The sequence below is a fragment of the Pempheris klunzingeri genome, chromosome 3 (genome assembly GCF_042242105.1).
Source record: "Pempheris klunzingeri isolate RE-2024b chromosome 3, fPemKlu1.hap1, whole genome shotgun sequence".
Lineage (NCBI taxonomy): Eukaryota > Metazoa > Chordata > Actinopteri > Acropomatiformes > Pempheridae > Pempheris > Pempheris klunzingeri.
In genome coordinates, this window is record NC_092014.1 from 13,696,878 (window position 1) to 13,719,201 (window position 22,324).

The window sequence follows — 22,324 nt, forward strand, 5'->3', positions numbered from 1 at the left end:
AACATCCTTAAAGGTCTTATTATCTTCTGTAGTTTTCTTATTGTTAACAAACTCCCATGAACAGACCAAAATCGAGGATGAATTCATTAACATAGAAGTTTCCTCTGTGTCAGAGATCACGACTGTGGAGCCAGACAGCTCCACTACCTGAAATGTTTCTTCATAATGGTGAAAATGGGGTTTATTTTGAGTAGTGCTCCCACACAGTGCCATAAATACTTGTAGCACACCAAATCCACAGCAGAAAATAGTCCCCTATAAATGCCCTATTTACTCTGTTTGAGTACCTCTTTTAGGAAAATCACAGACAAGGTAGGGAAGCCAGAATATATTGAGAAGGAAAATGCAGGGTTGGTTTTGGCCTTTTCATGGAATGTGTTGACAAAAACACAAATATTGAGTATTGCCAGCTTTATCGGTTACATTCTTGAGAGATATTACTGTGGACTGCAGACATAAAACACTACTAGCTACTGCAGAGCAGGGATGGGGAACCGCTCAGCATGAACAGAGTATGGAGGTTTTCACTGCAACTGAAGGCGGAACACAAACACAGCATGTGTGTGAGTGTGTGTGTGTGTGTGTGTGTGTGTGTGTGTGTGTATGTTGTACCTGACAGAGGGTCAGTCATAGACTGGTGCTGGTCACGGTCCAGGGTTCAGTAGACTCAGCTGCAGATCTGAACACCAGCGAGGGGGAAAAAAAGTAAAATAATGATCAGGAGAAGAATGCAAAGAATCCTGAGTACTTCTTGGGTTACCCTCGGGGACCACATTCATCCATGAAGAACCAAACCACAGCTGGTTTCTATGGAGATATCTTAACACTGTAAAGCAGTGAGGGGACTAAAAAAAAAAAAATCAAAATTATAAAATGGAATCATATACACATCGACTGTACCTCATGATCAGACACAGAGTGTACAGGGCTACTTTTTCCAACCCCTTAGAGACCACGTTGAACATTGTTAGTAAATGGAAGTTATTCTTCTGATGTTTATCTGCTGTTAATGCAAACCCAGCACTTCCTTTACAGGGTCTTCCCTGTTTCACAATGAAGCTAGGGTGGTACCTCACAGGTGGAGGAAACATGGCACACAGAGAGGTGTTGCCTTCCTGGATATGATTTTATGTGTTTAGCAAGTTTGTGCACTTTTGCTTTTGATATGCAGGAAGAAAAACCCTACTTTCTATATCCGTGATGGCTTTTTCTGCGTTTTTACAGAAAGCTAATGATATTCACTGAGGTTAGCTAAGTGTATCCTAACATCATAACAAAGCTTAGTCTGTTTTTAGCCGAAGTAAAAGATACTCTAAATTTATCTTAATACCATACCACGTCTGAATACCATCCCATATTTGGAGACAACACCAACAGCAATGCTTGTAAATAATGAAAGCAGAATCAGGCCTGTATTTTCAGTTATGAAAGGAAGAGAAACAACTTCTAAAAGCTTGGAGGGTTTACAAGAGTCTATTTTAATGTTAAAAACATACCGCCTTAGAAAAAAAAAAAAAAAGTCCTTTTACAGTTGCTGCTTACCAGAGAACTAAGGATAGTGGGAAACTCCAGGATAGAGCGCGTCCATACTGGAAGTCAGTGGTTCTCTCTTCATGCAATCACGAGGGCTTCACTGAAGCAGCAGCGTCCTGAGGGAGAGACAAACATAAAACAGGATTAATGAGAGAGAGAAAGAGGGAAGGGTGAGTAGAGAGAGACAGAGGACTACAGGACACAAGCGGGACAAATAATAAAGACACATAAATTATTCACAACCTTGATCAAACATTAATACACAAGGTGTGTGTGTGTGTGTGAACATAAGGCTCATTTTCTATAGAGCTCATATTTCTTTCTTTGGTGCAGTCTTGCCAACCCTTCGCTGACTGGAACCATCATAAACTTGATGCCACAGGAGACTTGTAAACTCTCCCTATACTGCTTTCCATCAACCAACCAACCAACACACACACACACACACACACACACACACACACACACACACACACATTACAGCATAATGCAGTCAACTGTGGACAGTTCTCACCAACACACAACCTCTACGAGCAGTGGAGAGAAACATAATTAGCATAGTTAAAATGGACTATAAAACTCCACTTATCCCTGGCTAAGGGGCTGGAAAAACACCTGGAATCATTTGGGGGAATAAAGTTGTGACAAATGAAAGAAATGTTATTCCATCACATAGATGTTCGCTCAACTAACTAACTAGCTGACACTGAGCAATTCCAAATTATTACTAATTAACCAACCTCATTTAAAGATTTAATCAATTACATCCTTAGTTATAACCCTTTAAAAAAAAAAAATCACACAATACCCTGCCCCAGATATCAGCTGCAGGGGTAAACATTTTCAAGTTCATGATGATCAATAACAAACTGTCATCACGGTTCAGCAATCAGGTGAATCCTCAAATTACAATAGCAGCCTGTTATTGGCCCAGACACTGAAACTAGCTAATCAATGTGCTCCTTTAAATGCAGCTGTTTGGGGATTTTGTTTTTTATGGTTCAATTTACCCTCTCATTTGTCTGTGCAATGACCTCAACTAACTAATAAGTCTTCTTCCAACATTAGGACTTCACCACAAGTGTGGCTTCCTTTTGCCTCCCATCTCTGCTTCTCCTTTCATAACCCGATCTTCAACCTTGGACATATTTCATTCTTCTTTGAGTCTTAAACTGTTCCATGAACAGGCTGATCAGCACACACACATAACTAACATTTACAGACGTGTTTTCCACATTATTCTAAGAGCCTAATACACATGAAGGCCATAGAGCTTGCATCGGTTGTGGTGTGATTTGGAAAAAAGAGGTTAAAAGCTGCCATGGATTGAGAAAGGAGTTCTAATCACTGGATAGTATTGTCTGCGCAGAGAAAACCATGAAAACCCTTTTAGTTCTTAATCTGTCTTCCTGACTTTCTGGGGGAGAGTTAGTGATTTGCTGCCTGTCACCCTCGATAAGTAAAGCATGCTGTCATTAGCTTAGCTCAACAGTTTTGCATTTCCCAACAAGTTTATCAGTTTCCCAAATTATTTCATAACTAAACTGAGCACCTTCAATCCAAGCCTTGAAAGTCAATATTATCAGGTCAGAAATTCTAAGATATTTCCGAGCCCAAAGTAATATCAGGTCACGAGTCACTTGCAAAAACGTGCACTTCAGATACAAGAAAGAACAATGAATCTCCCCAGGCTTACATAACGTTTATATTTTTACAGGTTTATGTAACTACTAAAAGCCATGAATAGTGCATACTTCCATGAAATGCTGAATCACTTGACTGGTGCTGTTAAATCTATCAAACATACTGAATAACAGTTGATCTGCCACAACACCGGGCTTACACTGAGCCAATACTGTTTTCTGACATAACAGGCAAACAACATCTGGATTGCCTGGTAACACTAGGTGTGACACTGACTGTGATAAAAAAAAAAAAAAAAAGTAAAGCATCTGAAGAGCAGCTGAATATTTCTGACCTCAAACCAGCTGTGTGTGTTCTAATGACTTTTCTCTGATGTCGTTACAAAGGCACAGATTGGTATGACGGAGTCACTGAATGTATGCACAAATTACATCTAAATCTAAAAGAAAATATGACATAAAAATCGTATGAAAAGCATATAAAAACACAGCATATGAAAACTGACAGAGACAAGGAAATAAAGATAATTTGATGGAATTATAAAATAGCAATAAAAAAATTACAAGGCATGCTTGGTCCCATGACTCCTGCTGTAACAAGTCTGCATACCTGGGAACGTGTGTGTGTGTGTGAGAGAGATAAAGTATTTGTATGAAGGGGTGAATCACTTCCCAGGAAATGTTGCTGCAGTATACGTTGGATGAGATATCTGTAATAGAAGTGTACTACCCTGCAACTGTCTAAATCTTCCCCAGCATCAGCACAAGAGTCAGCGCAAACTTAACAGTATACTGCACACAGACCTCATTGGCCCAAAACATACAGATAAAGCTAATAAGGAGTGTTTGGGGGGGGCAGACATTAACAGCAGGCGACCGGTGAAGACAGTCACCTGACCTCACTTCAGCTGAGCATGAGCTTCACTTGCCTGGTAGATAATTACTAAAAAAGTCTGCTGATGTCTGTGGGTAGGACCCTGCACCCTGAGGTGCCATAAGGACGGGTCACGAGTGCTGCAAGATTTATCAAATCAATGTTCATTTACATTTAATATAAAATTTCAAACATAAAAACAGAAGAAAAAAAGAAATGAATACCAAAATCACTGTATTAAATACTAAATATAAATAATGCTGATGTGCTGCTGATAATGTCATGACAACTCAGTTGCCGGTTGCCATGGTAACACAACATGCTTTCTTTTGGGGTATTTTAGTTAAAAAAAAACACTGGCCATCAGATAAAGCGATATTATCTATTATTACTATCATTTAACTAAATAAAATAATATTAAATCTAAAATTAGTTAAAATTGTATAGGTACATATATACATGTTCTACTGGGCGCTGTCATGACAACTAATGTCCTTTGAATAGTTTCCGTGGTCTAAAAAAAGTTTGGGACTGTGTGGGGGTACATTTCCTATTATGTCAGTCTAGTGTAGATACTGATGTGGAAGATGCTCAAGTTAAAGCTTAAAAAACAGAGTTCTCTGCTAATTTAGCATTGCATTGTTAAAACACTCATACTCACGATGGACAGTTAATCAAAGTCTCTAAAGAACAACCATTGCCTTTAATGTTTTATTTTCTAACTTGAAGTCTTCAGCACCAAGGGATGCTGACTTGAGACAATTCAGACGGCTCTCAGCTCCATCTGGAGTCACGAATATCTTGTCAAGTTTTTTTTTTTTTTACATAGGCAGAAGTACTCCCCAAGACCTGTACATAGACTTTGATGTGTAAAAATCAGTGGAGAACCCCTTCAAAGTTACCACTTTAACCTCATGGTGATTCTCTCATTGCAGGCCCAGTGTGCTGGAGTCAAGCCAAAACAACGAAAATGTGTCACTGTCCAAACACTAACTACAGACTGCACCGAGCCAGCCATATCATTTCCTTTGCCTACATACAGATGTGAAATGCAAAATGTTAAGTTTTCACACTTGGGTGGAGCTGCAGTTCAGCAGCAAGTGTGCATTGAAACTGAAACTTTCAATCCCAACTACATCTGGATACGGCCTCAAATTGGATGTGATGACAGTGATTGTGCTGCCTGTTTGGGGCCTCAGCAGCCATGAAGGGCTCCCTGCAGTCCTCTGCTGAGCACGAGAGGGGGGTCTAGGCATAATTACAGGGCCCCTCTGTGGGCAGGGCACTGGCACTGACAACAAACACACAAACACTCATTCACAAAAACACATGAATAGTAAATATGAGGGTGAAGGCTCCACAAGGACTCTTGTAAACAGTTAAACACACAAGCAAAAGCTGGGACACAGACAGTCCGGCAGACACCATGTTAGAGACACACACTAAGAGAAACACACACACAGACAGACAAAAACACACCTTCGTCTGGGAGGTAATAAGATCTAGGATGTGTCACAACATGGCAGCGACCTTTGACTTCTGACCCGTTGGCCAACCCACCGAGTGTGTGCTGTTGTATGTGTGTGTGTGCAGTGTCACAGATATGATGGGGGGTCTGGCTCCAGCAAGAAAGAAGGGAGCAGCTGCACACGCTCCACCTCTCTCTCTCCGTTTCTTCTTTTTACGTGTGCGCTGTGTGTAACCACCGAAGTTTACCAGACTGTGGACTCAGCGAGGCAGAGGGAGAGATTGCTTTTAAATTCTTATGCCAAGTGGAGGCCTGCCAACAGTTCGATAGGCCTCTCATCCCTCCTTCCTGCCCTTCCCTCTACAAGGTTTTCTCGCCATTCCAGTTCCCCTGCTAATCCCACTTGACTTTTACCTCTTTCCTTTATCCCATTTTCTCGCCCATTTCCTCTACTCTTTCTCTCTTAGCCTCCACTACATTCATCTTCTACCTCTCACTCTCCCTTGCTTGCTCTTTTCTTTGTCTAGAGGAGAATTGCTGTCTTTTCTCATTAAAAGCAAAGAAGGTCTGTAAACTCTCATAAAACCACCCATTTCTCTCTACAACCCTGATTTACAGCCGCTCTTCTCCTCCTGTGTTCGTCTCCCCCTCTGCTTGTGAGAAACCCCATCTGTTACCAAAAAAGACTCACAAGAAAGCACAACAGTTAGAGGCCAGGCATTGGAAAAAACAAAATGGATGGATTCGTGTCAACAAGGCAAGGCCAGAGTAGAAAATGCAACTGGGTGTTTTTCTAGCTTTTGGAATCAGGACGTGAACATGTAAGCCAGCTGTACAATAGCAGGCAATCTTCCCAGACCTTTCTTGGCTTTATTTTCATTGGCTGCGGAGAAGGCCGGATCCAGCTGCAAACTACGTCCACTACAAGGCTGGGACGTTAGCAACACTGCTAACCAAATATATTACCATAACTGGATAGCTCTTCAAATTTCAGCAATCATGTCAAATGTAATCTTCTCTTCTGCATCGCCTACTAAATAATCTATATCAATGCACTTTTTTTCAGTATTCTCCTGCCAGAGTCCTGACCAAACTAAAAACAGGGCATAATCACAATTGATTTCTAAGCCCTTGTGATCGTGTACAAAACTCTAAATGGCTTAGGACCAGCCTGCACTGCAGACTTCCTGTTGTTTTATGTGCCTATTTGTTCACTCAGCTCCCCAACTGCAGGTTTGTTAGATGATTAGAACACCAGCTCCGATGAGTGGCACTGCAGCATTTTCAATTATGCTTTCAAACTGTGGATTTAAGTTCTAAAAATATATTAGAATGGAAATCTCAGCAACCATTTTTACTTTACTTTCTCTTTATGTTAGCTTTCAATTAGTTGTTCAACTGTTTCTGTATACCTCTATTTACCTCTGTTTCCTTACTATTTAAGAGAAATTACTGATGTAATTTGGTGCCTGTTTTTTACTCATCTGATATCTTATTTCTGTTTTCTTTCTCTTCTTTTTGTGAGGCACTCAAGCTACTTCCATTCAAAAGGTTCTTATACAGAGTTTATCGTGGTTTTTCTTAATCTGAACCACAGCTAAATGTTTTGCAGCTAATAGCAAAGTCCTGATGAATAAAAGTGGCTAAACACAGTGGAATAACGGAAAAACAGACACATTAATCAGCCTTACACAAAGCTAACAGACGGCTGCTGACTGGTTCAGTCTGGTGCACCACAGATTGGAGGATATATTTCTCCAAGCTCAGTGTGTAAGTGTGTGTGCGTGTGTGTGTGTGTGTGTCCACTATAACAAGGAAGAAGCAAGGAAGAAAACAATAGCCATCTACAGAATCTGCTTCCACAATAATAGCAGAAGGAGGCCCAGTGTGTGTGTGTGTGTGTGTGTGCGTGTGTGTGCGCGTGTGTGTGCGTGTGTATCCTTGTATTGTCAATAACGGGAAATAACAGAGACAAAGTAACACTTTGACTTAGACTACAGCCTAAACAAACAATCTTGTGTACAGACAAACACACAAACACACACACACACACACACACACACACGCTTGCTCGCAGAGAGAGAGCTCTGTGGTTTGAGGGTGCTCCCATGGCCATACATTGTCCTTGCAGCAGCAGTGTATAGCAAGTGTGAAGGACAGATAGAAATAGCTCCACTATAATTCCACTTGTATAGTATAGTACAGTATAGAGTTTTAAACTCCGACACCTACAGTCTCCCCATTTGTCTGTGTGAATTTATGAAACTCTCAATATTCTGTACACATGCAGCTGAAGGTATCATTTTCCACTGGCGTGGTTTCCCATGGATAGGAGAGCGAAGCGAAGATGACCACAGAAGAAAGAAAAGCAGTGAGGAATTTTCAGGGTGTGCCAAAGAATCTCTGGCATGTCTCTTTTTTAGGTGGGTGGGTCAGGGAGACTGGGGGCAAAAAAACCTCTAATTGGCCAACAAAAGGAATAGACAAAACACACACAAACACCTCCAGAATTAAGGTGAGTGATGACCTTTTTGTGAGAGCGTGTGTGCACACGTTCTATCCACTAAGGTCCGCAACAATAAGAGGATACATGAAATTCAAACAAAAAGGTGAGTGAGTGGCCTATACATATATAGTGCACATACTTGACAGAGAACACATATAAAGTTACTTATTTACATGCTCTGACAGAGGACGTCACAGAGTTAAAGGTAGAGCAGTTATGGCATGCACTGTTGAATTAACTCCAGCTAACAAAGCCAAAACACTACAGGGGGTGACAGGGGTTCAAAGGTTTTGTAACAGACCAGAAGTCCCACCCCGCACACATTCGCAGATTTTGAAACCCCCGTGACGTGAAAGAGAAACAACAGAGGCCAAGAGACGATTTCCTGGATTTGGGAAACTTGGGAATGAGTGTGCTGAAACCCCTCCCCCGTTCCCAGATATCCCCCCTCTTCCTCCCCACGTCACCCAGCCCCTCTTTCCTGTGGGTGAGGGGAGGTCGAGGGAGGGGAGAAAGAGTACACTGCGAACACACTGACACCAAGCAAAAACACACCAAGAGGAGTGAAGTCCCATTTCAGCCCTTAAAGCCTGCTCCCTTTGTGGGACACACATGAGCCAGCCGTGCAGCCAGTGCGACTTCGCCGTAATGAGACCACAGCTCTTTCCTGGATGATGTTGAAGGCAACGAGCAGAGCCAGGAGTAAAGTCAGAGAACAACAAGTAGAGCCACGTCTGTATTTTAACTAGTCACATGTCCTGCTTAAATAAATACTACTAAAAATCAGTATTATTATTAGCGTTTTTCTTCACTACACTTCATCTACAATCATCAAATGTATTGTTTACAGCCTCCTTTCAGTTACAGCACAGTTCAGCGAACCCTGCAGAGCAAACTCCTATTAAAGCCGATATGAGTTTTTCCTTTAAGCTCAGGTTCAAAATAATTTCGTCTGGTAAGATGGTCACTGCGTCAGATTAAGTGATAATAGAGTCCATTGACTTGGCCGGGAGACATGACATTACAGCTCTCTTTTGTCTTTTTCAGCAACAACAGAGGGCAGCCATGTATATCCAAAATCTTTTTCCCTTTCTCAGAGAGAACACACAGACAGACAAGCACGAGCACAAAAGGCCTGACGGATCCAAGGCAAGCAGAGGAAGCAGCGGAGAGACTGTGCATCCTATATATAGCTGAGATGTGACAGGACATCCGAGAGGACAGGGAAGTCTAGACACAAACGACACAGCTCTTACTCAGTGTGTGCGTGTGTGTCTGTCTGTGAGTTCAACATGGTCTTGTTATCTCACATTTCATTAGAAAGCCTCTGACAAGCTGCTCCACGATATTATAACAAGATTGTACTAATATCACAGCCAGGTCTGATCTGATTGGCCGTTTTAAAGTTGAGGCTACTTCAATGTCTCCCATAGTAGAAAACTGCCGTGGATTGAAGGAATTACTGCAACAACACCAGAAATCACAACTAAGAACATGTGCAGACGTTAGCCTTGGGAAAAAAACAACCAAACAAATTACTCACAAAGCCATTCACTCTGTTAAACATCCCAAAGATTCAAAAACATTCGTCTCAAAGCATTCACAGGTCAGTGCATAAATTAAAAGCAACAAACACGTCTCACTGTACATGCTTAGAAGCAAACACACCTGCAGTTATCTGTGCCTCCCTACCCTGGTGTCTATCCTCCAGGAGCCATTAGCCATGTCACAGAGGGGAGGGCAAGACAGTGAGAAGAAGAGACAGCCAGAAAATGAGAGGAGGGGAAACGGGTACCAGCGTAAGAACGAGAGATGTCAGGAAAGAAAAGGGATCAGAGAGAGAGCGTGACTCATCAGAAAAAGAATGTCCCATCTCTGCCAAAGGAACCACAGACACCACTGCAACGATCGCTCACTCTCCAATACTTTAAATCCCCTCCCTCGCTTGTCGTCTCTTGCTCTCACACAATGGCCGTCTCTTTCTTTCCCTTCCTACCAATTGGAAGTTATTGTTGTTGTTTCCCCCAACATTAGCAGAGCATTCTTCTCTGACAGGACATTGGTTTTGGACGGGGATGATACAGCAAGCTGGTGGACCAGCACTGCACCGCCACTGTTAGGAGCAAACACGCACAGGGCCAAGACTGCCTCTCTGCCCGTTTTGCCAAGTCAGTGCAAAGCCAAGAGGCAAATTCCAGCACTGTGTGGTTTATCAAAGTTACACTGTTCAATTACACAAAACCCTAATAAAACTTTTTTTTTATGCTACTGCAGTTTTATGAATCACGATAAAAGAATTAAGACAGGGTTGGCACTGCATCACGTCCTCACCACAGCTTATTATTATTAGTCCCACCACAGGATATGATGCAAATGCGAGGAACTCTTCTGGTCAGGAACCCGAATCACCACAATGACTGCGATCATGATTCAACAGTCCTATCACCTGTCATCCTGTGCGTTCATCAGACAGGAATGAGTTTCATATAGTTTGCAGACTCTGGCCCATGAAGGTTCATTGTTACAACAGAACTGAGAGTTGGAAAGTTGTTAGCCTGTAAACGCTTTAGCCAGGCTTGCTGCACTGTTTTATAGAGAAGGTGGGCCACCTCAGCGGGAAAAAAGACCACCTCCGCTAACACAAACACATCATCTACTAACTACAATGATCGCAAGACAAGATGTGTCGCAATCTGGGTGGTTTACCAACTCTGGTAACCATTTTCCTCGGGGAAAACTCTGGTTTACAGCAGGAGAAGTTGTCTTAGTGCTAATACATAACTATGCACTAACATTATTTCCATTATCCATTAATCAGTTTTTATAGTTAAATGTACATAATGCCAAATTTTTGGGGAAAATGTCAATTAGTCTACACTTTAGAGCTCAAGATAACATTGTTCAATCACTTGTATTGTCTGTCCATCAGTCTAAAACCTAAAGATCAGTTCACAATCATGGAAAATGGGAATGTAGAAAAACATCATGATGAAAGATCAGGAATTAGTGAATGTTTGGCATTTTTACTTGAAAATCAAATGAAATGATTAATCACTTACCAAAATAGTTACATATTTTCAGTCATTGATTAAAGGACTAATAGTTTAAGCTCTAAATATGCTGCATGAGCAGGACTCAAAGGTTAACTCACTCTGGTACAAACCTATCGCGACACATTGCCTACAATAACAGTGGTGCCACAATACAGCCCATTTAGCGTTTAGATGTATTGCAAATAGTCACCTAGAATACATCACATTACCTGTGGAAAAAATGAAATCAAAAAATGCATGAATCCATTGTGTACCGACTTCAAATAAACAAACATGTAGAAAACGCCTTTAGTCGGAGCCTCTCTCACAGAGGTAAACATGTGCAGCCATTTAAATGTTAAACAGCCATAAAGTGACAGAAAGGCACAACAGCTGAGTTTAAATGGACACAGTAAAGCAACCTGCATTCTGCATTAGTGCCAGAGTATTAATAATGACCATATTGCAGTGTATCGTTGCATTAATTATTTGTCTCACCTTGACTGGACTGTGGAGTAAGCACTAATATTTCCCTTTTTTATTGAGCTTTTTTCTTTCATTTATAAAAAAAAAAAAGGCTTCAATAGCTCTTTTAATGTCAGTCATATATCAGGAGCTTTAACAACCGCATGTTCGATTTGCTGATGATTGCAATTTTTGATTGAAATCAACGTCACCAGTGAGCAGCTAAATGCATCACTGTCAAACACCTCTTACGATACCTTTGAGAGAAGTGAACCAGAGGCAGTCACAAAATCTCAGCAGTAACAAAGGAAAGCCAACGGAAGAAGTAGGAAGCATGAACGTTGAGGCCTTTTTTAGACAACAAAAGAACACCAAAAGTAGCAACACACGTCACCCAAATATAAACAGCGTGTCATACATGGGTTCATACAAACCTAGTCCAACTTTTTCAGTGGCATAAGCAAAACAGTATATTGACTAGTCAGTAACAGCATTACAGCACTTACATCTGGGATGTCTTGAATAATATACAATTAATACTGATCATTACTGATTAATCTGGTGATAATTTATTTAATTAATCGTTAAAAGCAGATTAATCAATAATTAAAAGCAGAGAAAAGCACCAAAACCTCACATTTAAGGAGATAGAACCAGGATTTTTTAAAAGACATTTCTGCTTGAAAAGTAAATCAAACGATTATTGGATTTTCAAAATAGTTTGTCTGTTGATCGACTAATCGTTTGAGCTCTACTTGGCATGCCCTTGTAGTCCACGGCCTCTCGCTCCAACATATCCCTCATACATTAGGGTGCCCTGTTAAGAGCTGTGCATCTGCTTATCTACTAAAGTATTCCTGGTGAATGCAGCAAGGATGGAAGATAAGAGATGTGAAGTGCAAACTACCAAATCGGAGTCAATCCTTGTTTTGAGACAGCGCAGCAGAAGCCCTTGAACTCGCTGCAGTGGGCCAATTTACAGAGGCACCTGGGGTTCTGGCCTTTACAGCCCCTTTCATCACATTCTGGCTTTCATAGTGTGTTTGAAAGTCAGAGAGAGTAAGGGAGGAAGGTCAGAGAGAGAGGCAGAAAACCCTTATGCAGCTGAACTGGGAGTGATGGGGGTAAACGTGTGAAAGTGCAGCGATGTGGAAAAGACAACATCAGAAACAGAAACATATCAACAAAAGAGTGGGGAACGCGCGCGTGCGTGTGTGTTTGTTTGTGTGTGTGTGTGTGTGTGTGTGTGTGTGTGTGTGTGTGTGTGTGTGTGTGTGTGTGTGTGTGTGTGTGTGTGTGTGTGTGTGTGTGTGTGTGTGTGTGTGTGTGTGTGTGTGTGTGTGTGTGTGTGTGTGTGTGCACCTAGTGTGTGACTGTGAGCGTGAATGTAAAAAACGTGTGTGTCCTCGCCTGCTTCCACAGGTAATTTGTAGGCAGAATAACATGCATACTGACGATCCAATCAAAAGGAAGACTTGACAGCAAGAAGACAGCCAATCAGTGAAGGCTGCCAAGAGCTGACACATTACATGGCAGCGAGCACACACACACACAAGAAAGAAAGAAAACAAAAGGCGGACAGTAAAACTGAGTGAACATGTGGGTGAAAAACTGTCAAAAGGGGAGAGAAAGAGTGGGGCAGACAGATAGACAGAGGGACAGATGGAAAGACAGAAAGGGGGCCCTATCATTCAGTTTCACACCCTACAGGATGAACAGGGCCTCTGTGCTCCTTCTCTGTTCAAACACACCTCACGGCTGTCTGCTCCCTGCAACAACAATGCATACACACACACACACACACTCACACACACACACACACACAGCAGCCTGCCTGACAGTGGGCACAATAACCCTATTGAGAGGCATCGATAGGGGGCTGAAAGAGAAAGTGAAGAGAATGAGATTGAGAAAAAGATTGACAACACACACACACACACACATTCTCACACACATACACACACACATACACACACACACACACAGCCTCCCGACCACCACCACACATTAATACACAAAAACAAACTGCAGTCTGGTTATCTTGCCAACATGACAGGCTGGGATGAATCTACTTTCTGCTGTCCTTAATTCATCATTCATCTGTCCAATCTGGTCCAAAGCTACACACACACACAGATATGCACATGCCTGCGCGCACACACACACACACACACCAGTTTGGTCAAGGGCGGACCAGTGGTATTGTTTCAAAGGGGAAGCAGGATGGTGATAACAGATCTCCGTACTCTTTATCTGATTACTCACACACACAGTCAGTTTCACACAAGCATGTACATTCATGCACACTTTCACCATCCTTTTCCATCAGCTGTTGTGCATGACCTCGACCACACACAGACTAACAGGTTGGTGCTGCAAGGCAAGTCCCAACACCACACACACACACACACACACACACACACACACATTTATAGTCTGACCAAGATAATTACATCCAATCTGCAAAGCACTTTGGGGTTAGCTGAGATATCGTGGGGTATTTGTGGGTGTCTGACAAGCTCAAAGCTTCACAAGGTGACAGCTTACATTACTGAATTGCTATTTCTGTCCCTATGCATGTGCACTATGTTCACGGTGGTTAAATGCATGCGTGTCTCCTTTATTTTTCCTCTCATAGAGGTGACAGAAGCTACCTCAGCAGAAGAGGGGCCATCTTGAAACTGCTAAAGCTAAACAAACACGCACACACAAACACAGCAGAACAGTCTGCAGTGCTTGGCCCAAAACTCGGCCCATAAATGTCCAAGTCACTTTTTCCATACTCAGCAACTCCTGGTGTTGTATAGAAATGCTACATACGGAAAGAGGGAAAGAGTAATGAAGTGAAAAAAAGAGAGCAGAAAACAGCAGCGGCTGAATATAAACCAACCTAACAGCCCAAGAGCCCTAAGCAATTAGTAATGACATCATACCTACACACACACACACACACACACACACACACACTCTCTGCAGACCAGGACCTGGTCTGGATGAGGAGCAAGCCAGCAAGGCAAGGAGGCTGGAAGGATAGGAGGGAGGGAGGGAGGGAGGCAAAGCTGGAAAGCAGTGACGAAGAGGGAGAGAGGATGACAGTGCACCATTTCAACTCCGGTGGTACAGTCAGTGACACGTTCATTCTTGCGGATTGCACTAATAAACTCAACAAACCAATGCCGCAGCATGAAATCTTATAAAAATCACCACAACCGCCGCCTGAAATAGCGAGTACTTAACCATCTATTCTGTTTACACCAAATAGGGAAATAGAAGGTTTTCAGATTCAGAACATTACATTATCGCAGGTCTCTTTCATTGTGTTTTTTGCCAAGTATGCTTTATGAAGAGACCTCGTAAACACACGCACATATATCAGTGGAAATGTGATGCAAAGTAAATGCATGAGAGTCAGTAACACCGGGAGAGACGGGGAGGGAGACAGCGAGGGATGGAAACCTCAGTGGTGCAGACAGCAGATAGGTCCTTTGGTAATTCATGTTATTGTCAACAACTTCAGCGTTCGTTCTGCCTCCACAGAAACACATACATTATACTACATTAACTCTTTCTTTAACACACTTCTTTAACTCTTGATACAGAAAAACAAACCCAGTCCTCATGAGAGTAAATCAGAAACTCACTTGAAGTAAATAGTTTTGAAATGTCAACAGTAATTCTTCTGTTCCGTTTTTGCACATCTAAACACTATCTCTGCCTTCCCAACCTCCAAGACAAATAAAACAGGAAAGTTATGCACATTGTTCTCTAGATTCCTTAAATCACACAGGCCATTTTGTCGGGGCTCCATGTTTTTACAAAACAAACAGATGTACTATCTAAAAGGCCTGGCAGAAACTACCAGAGTAAGGCTGCAAACGATTAGCTAGCCGTGTCCAGCCAGCACCACGCACCAACACGAGCCTCAGCCTCGCCCCCAGGGGCCTGCAGCCCCGGACTATTGCAAGTAATGTGAGCAAGTCAAGAGAATACCCTCCTTTATGCTTGTTTGTTTCACAATGAGCCTCTTTCTTACTTAAATCGTAGCTTGGCACAAGGACCTACACGGGACAAGACACACGACGCAGCCTGGAGTCAGGAGTCAGGAGTCAGGAGCTGGAGCATCTCTGAGCGGGAACCAAAGGATAAACAGCTTCTGATCCTAAAACCATTGGTCAAACCTATTAGTCAGAAAATCAATGGACGATAATTATGATAAATGATTGTTTAAGTAATTGATAAAACGAAAGAGCCAAACATTAATGTATACAGCTTCTCAAATTCTGAGGATTTTTGATGCTTTTTACTGTTTCACATGGCTGAAAATTGAAGCATCTTTGGGTTTATCTGTTAGTCAGACAAAACAACCACTTTTACTGTTATACACTAAATAATCAATACAAAAAAGTCATTAGTTGCAGCCCTACATGCATCGCCTACTTGTTCAGATTGGTAGGTGTGTATAAAGTATTTAGTGAGCACAAACAGCTCAGCTAAAGTTTTAACTCAGTGGTGGAGATGCAGTTGAAGGTCAGTCCATGTTTATCTGTGTAGAAATGCAGACATTGTGACAGCTTAAAGCTCAGTAATAAGTACCAAACTACTTAGCTGCAGTACATGAAGGTGTTTCAGGGTGTGAGGCATAAACAAACGCTTTCCTTTTTTCCTCTGGTGGCTGGTTAACTTGTGATGATAAATGGCTGATTGGTGGTCAGTTTAGCCACTCACCTGCTAGTAAGCGCTCTGTATACTGACAGCACAAGTTTACGGCTCGTTAAGTGTCACAAATGTTATTTTTTTACGGCTCAGTTTTTACCCACATTTAAGCCTTCATTAAATCCCAAACTCAGCGGTCTGTGGTTGCAGATACGTTAGCTAACGTTAACGGCTGGCTGTTCGCAACAACGTTCCACTAACGGCTGCTGTTCGTAAACGTTCCATTCCATGACACCAACGTTCGATACGGTCACTATGGTCACCACTCACAGAGAAATGTCTCACGATAAACTCAAAGAAACACACGCCGGTTGCCGTAATTTAAATTAAAAAAAAGAAGCCCCCCCATCTGCCGCCGCAGCCTCCCAGTCTCCTCTCCCCCACCCTCCCGACTTGTTCGCAGCACAGCGGGGCCCTCACATGCCAAAGCAACGCGTCGCCCGAGAAGAAATACGGAAAGTTACTCACGTATCCGCTCAATAATTCGCGGCAGTGAGGAGCACCGCTTCGGCCGCAGCTCCCCGTGTTCAGGAGGTGGCTCTCAGCACACCACATCACTCACCTCCTCTCCGGTGTGTTCACGTCCTCCTTGCTGCGCTCCTGTCTCTGTTTTTCTCCTCCCCTCCGTTTTCTCTCGGCTTGTTTCTTTTCTCCTCCCTCCCAGATGCCGCTGTTCTCCGACAGGGGGAACCGGGAGACGCTGCTCCGGAAGCAAACGCTCCTCTGTGATTTTTTTTTTTTTTTTTCTCAAAACTCCTTTTACTCCCAATAAAGTCATGACTTTAGCCTACAGAGGTGCTGCAAATTACTGCTATAATTTAAAGATATATCATTATACTTGAGAGCATCAGCAAACATTAAAGATTTTTTTTAATGTTGTTTTCCTTTAAAAATGATGATGATAAATGGGAAAGATATGGCCCACAAATAGACCATAGGTTAGGAAGCAATAAGCAATAACATTAACCAAAATAACAATAAGATACAATAAAATTATATATTGATAATGATAGATATTCATGCAAAATCATTGGGCTGTTTTATAATATTCCGGATCAAAGTGACACAGTTGAAACAGGTATATTTGAAATATACACTTCTAGATTCAGTTGTATTTAATTCAATCAAGCATAATGTGGAAATAATATAAACATAATATGAACAAACAACTGTAAATATGACATTATGTGATATATATATGAATATGTAACGTGAATACACATGAGATAACAGAATACAGCAAAGTTACAGTGTCGGTAGTATACCACAGTATACTGCTGTGGGATGGAGTGTAGCGATAATAAGACATTATGTAGACACATAGTATGTATGCTGTTACACAGGAGAGTAATGCAATGATCTGCCATTACTATTTTAAGGTTCATTTATTTGTCATTCTACAACACAGGGTTGCACAACAGAATGCAACAAAACAAGCTGTAGTCTCATTTAGCTGCATTGGGTAACTCAATTATTTGAAAAGCCATAACATCAAACATTTCCACCATCAGTATAATAATGTCATTATTGCACATTTTCAAACTAAAAATGCTGCTGTAAATAACAAAATATCAGTGTAGAGATAAACATTATTATCAGTTTGTAATGGTTGTTATGATCCAGTTTTCTATGGTTGTCATGGCAACCAGCATGTAATGTATTGACCTGCTCCATTGTCAGGGTTAGGGTTACGATTACAGCTAATAAAGCAACATTTTTATTTGATTTCTACAGTGATAGCTACAAAGTGAACAAAACAAAGCAACACTGAATGCATTCGGTGTTGCTGCTGTTGAACCTTACTGACAAGGAACAACTGAAAGAGCATTCAGTCTGAAATGAGTAATGTTGGGTATTGTTTGGGGAAATTAAGAAGAAAACGGTGGCCTATAAAGGAATTACTGTGCAGATCAATATCTCCCTTGCATAAAGAGGAACCAACTTAGTAAACTTTACACTTTTGGCCTAACTTGATCCTGGCTATATTCAGTCCTCAATAGACTACAAAGTTGAAGTTGGTTTTGTAGTATTCATGCACTTATTCTTCCTAAAAAAAAATTAATTTGTGGAGTTGTATTACATCTCATCAGGCTATAGTCCCAGAACACTTAAATGGTGTATAATATTTTATCATTGGCCATTCTGGAGGTGCATATAATATAGGTAATTGGATTACCTTTGAGCCACTTTCAAGTCTTTGCAAGATGATTTCTGTAGCATCCCGATATGAATTGGAAGCAAATGGTGCCTGGAAGGTATGAAAGCGATTAATCAAACTGTAAGCCAGGCCTTTGCTTTGAAAAAATAATAGGTAACATGTAAATAATTTGTAGCAAATGGTCTAAGAGTCCAGTGTGTGTTCTCAAAGAGGTCTAGCTGGGTGTGTGTACAAGGTGGGGCATTAAGAAGACATCAGCAGTAACCATGTGCATAAACAACACAACACAGATTACTTTTACACTCAAAACACACAGAGAAATATCTTGATAACAATTGTACATAAATATGATTCATACAGATATCAGTGGTTCTTAAGATAAATCTTAAACGACCTCCTGACTTTTCCTTTGGTGCTATCAGCTGGTCAAAATGTCCATTTATCAGTTACTTCAGTTTATAACACGGATACCTCATTATGACTCCCTTACGATTATTACCTTAACATGCTGTACATGCTAATGTGGTTTTACATTACATCCCCATGGGGACAGTAACATTCACGAAGAGGGTGTTGGGCTTAGTCCTCCTTCATTTCTGATGCAAACAGTTTCCCACTGATTAGAATAAAGACACTGCAGCGATCCACTGCCATTTACGCCCTGTTCTTTCCAAGAACGTTCATTTTTCAAGATTTTTTATTCACATTTTTACCTGAAATACATAAGGTAACATAAGCATTCTGCAGACACAATACTGATGTTAATATCACAAATATGTGTGTGCAGATTAGTTTTCATATACTGATACAGTATGGAAGATTAGAGTCTAATAGAATGATGACACCTGGTGGTTAAATATATTTATTGCATTGTTTGTTACGCCTGTGTGGTCGTACTGCATTTCAGAGGATGACAGTAACACTATTCCCCACATACATGGGTTGCACTTTTAGTTCCTGTCATATAGTGTAATAGCCAAGACCTTTGCGCAAGATAAATTTAAACCACATACATAGGTTTATATGAAAATATAGGCGACAAGTAACAATGACCAACAACATATAATGTTTGTATATAAGTGAAACTAACTTGTTTCACTTATATACAAACATAACTAAATAACTAAATAATAATAACTAAATAACTAAATAACTTTTTAGACTTGCTTAATACAAATGAAATAGGTGGTTGTGTCAAGTTCATGCATGTCTATATATGGTATATACAGTGTGCTTAGATTTAGTTTCGACAGTAATGATCATGAATATATGTTAAAAAAACAATTATTCAATCAATAAAAATTTTCAGGTACAGTGGATGCTTTAGTGTCATTGTTTCAGTCATTGTTTTCTGACACCATTTAACTGTTCATCAGCGTGATGGCATGTGGAAAGAAACACCTGAAGGCTATACATGATGATGGCACACACTTATGATTATAATGTTTTACTTGGCAATGAATTCATCCCCATAAAGATACTTTATAAGTCACTTTATCCTGTTATTTAGCCACTGATATAAACAGGGTGGCCAGAATAATAGAAACCCTGCCAGTATAACACAGTACAGGCACGACCACATGCTCCAAAATGACCGTACAGTTGAATCTACATCTCTCTAAAACAGTGTCAACACAAACTGGACATTATAACCTTCATGGAGGCAGGATTTATTGCAGGGCTGCTATACAGTAGTGTACCTAATAAAGTGGCACCTGAGTGTACATGTGCACACAAACAGAGATGCAGTTTCCTCCAGGGTGCTGTAATACCTCCAGGGTGCTGTAACACCTCCGGTCCTCCAGGGGGCGCTCTGCTAACGTCATCCCCCCGCTGTTGACCAATCATCGGTGTCCACCAGTTTGAACAAGAAGCGGGTCCAGCGGATTCGTGGACGATCAACGAGATGCAAAAAAGATAATAGATGAGGATATCAATCATGTCCATGGATTAAAACAGCTATGCTTATGCTTATGTGATGTTTTCATGGGTTTCGTCGACCGCTAAGTTGTAGTGGCGTTGATGTAGCCAGCAGTTAGCAGTTAGCAGTTAGCAGAGGCTGTCTGAACTTGGACTTACCGTCGGTCTCATCTTTCTTAGTAACGTTACAGTTTATGTCCGGTTTGGCTTATTATCGCGGTTATAGCTGTAATTTCAAGCATGAAGCCATTAAAGCCGTCATTTCTGAAGACATACGGTAAGCAGAAGAGGAAGCTGTCCGCCTGGATCTCCCCTGATAACCGAAAACAGGCCTTCGACAGCACAACCTCTACGGACGGGGACTCCTCCGTGTTTGAACCCGTGAAACCAGCGAGGACCAGGTAGGAAGAGTCCCCCCAGCCTGCCTGTTAATACCTTATTATTCATCTCCCACACTCCTGTCCTACAGTGGATTTGACCTTTTCATTAGGCTTTACGGGTTTTTTTAGGCAATTAGAGTAAAACCTATCATTAAGTGTGTGAAGAGTCATTCAGTGCATGAAAAGGGATCTAACAGCATGAATGCTTCCGTACAGGGATGTCTTTGACCTCGCTCAGTTGATACCATTTCAGCCAGAGAGGACTTTCTTCCAGTTAGAGCCATGTCATCAGATTTATACAATGTCAGGTGATAACAAATCTGCAGAACAGACATGTACTGTGATGGACATGCTGAAGCATTGACAAGTTCCTCAACTGTAAAATGTCCACATCAGTCCATATCTGTGACATTGTCCTGTGCTAAACAAACCTTAAGGATTCTTATCAAGATGTGTGTTTATGTTTAATGATTTTTGTATTTTCTAAAGCCAAAAATTAATATTTTGATCACTGTCTGCGTCATAAAACTACATCAAGTGCCTGGCTGGTATATTTCCATGGTGGCAAACATGTAAAAATGTCTGCAATGGGCTGAAGAAGTGATGCAGTTTGTAGACACGGAGAAAGACACAACAAACTATGTCACCCTGTGGACTAAGTTGAACCAATGAAATAACCAAGACCAGTTATTGTTTAAAGCCTCTCCTGACCAGCTTGCTCTCATGTTCGATATAATTTCCTCACTGCAACTAATGTGTTCATCTGTTTTTCACGTCGCGGAGGAGGAGGAGTAATGCTGCTAACCACAGAGATGTGCGTCCTGCTAAGAAAAAGGCCATGCTATGTCTGATTGAGAAGAGCCTTGATGAGGAGAACATCCCCTCTCCCTCCGCCCCTCAGCCTGCTCAGCGGAGCAAGACAACCAGGTCTGTGAACTAACATGAGGCTGGCACTTTTGAGTGATGGCATTATTTCATTAATATGCATGTTGTAATGAATAAACTGATATTTTATGACAATTAACCAATTATAGATTCATAATATTACAATTACTTGTGAAAAATTCTTTAAATTTGCATTACTAATCCGATGCCAAAAGGTTTTAGAATATTTTTTCTATCCATCCTAGTCTATCTGTGAGGCTCTTTGCATCATTTAATATCTTAAAGTTTTTATTCCATGACCTACTTGCTCATGCTCCATATCCTTCCTTGCTCATCACATTTTAACATTTTCTTTATTAATAGAAAGAAGAAAATGAGTGTTTCCAGTGGTACAGCTGTCCGTCCTGCCAAGAGAAAAGCCAAATTATGTGTGACAGAGTCCAGCAGCGATGAGGAGAACATCTGCAGGCCCTGTCCTCCCTGTCCTGCTCAGCAGAGCAAGACAAACAGGTCTGTGCACAAAAAAGCATGAGCACATTACGAAAACACAAAGGACAGTCAGCGTGTTGTTTTGTGGGTCTGTTTTTTAGTGTTCCTATGACAGTGTCTGCAAACAGACATCTGAGAATACTGGCAATAACAGGGGAGAGCCGACCATTCTTACAATATCCACCATTCGCTGTTAGTGCTGCTTTTTGAGATCTCAGATCTGTGGCTGTTTTGAAAATCAAAATAATGACAAATACC

At 41.3% G+C, this 22,324-nt stretch overlaps 1 protein-coding gene and 1 long non-coding RNA gene across 7 annotated transcripts in view; one reads left to right on the forward strand and one right to left on the reverse strand.

The window, feature by feature from the left end:
- apbb2b (amyloid beta (A4) precursor protein-binding, family B, member 2b) overlaps window positions 1-16,809 on the reverse strand; it is a 43,724-nt gene extending 26,915 nt beyond the window's left edge. For 4 of the 6 annotated variants that reach the window (XR_011587157.1, XM_070856423.1, XM_070856422.1 and 1 more), the window contains exons 1-3: window positions 16,703-16,784; window positions 1,543-1,649; window positions 613-679 (exon numbers count right to left, since the gene is read on the reverse strand). Coding sequence is in view for 5 of the 6 variants with exons in the window: in XM_070856423.1 (XP_070712524.1) it covers window positions 613-631 (19 nt within the window). In the remaining variant the exon portion in view is untranslated. The other 2 variants (XM_070856419.1, XM_070856421.1) reach the window with 2 other exon arrangements.
- Window positions 16,810-20,598: 3,789 nt separating this feature from the next.
- Window positions 20,599-21,989, forward strand: LOC139199442 (uncharacterized). Its single transcript, XR_011584126.1, has 3 exons — window positions 20,599-20,713; window positions 21,476-21,619; window positions 21,941-21,989. It is a non-coding gene; the product is annotated as an uncharacterized lncRNA (long non-coding RNA).
- The last annotated feature ends 335 nt before the right edge of the window (window positions 21,990-22,324 follow it).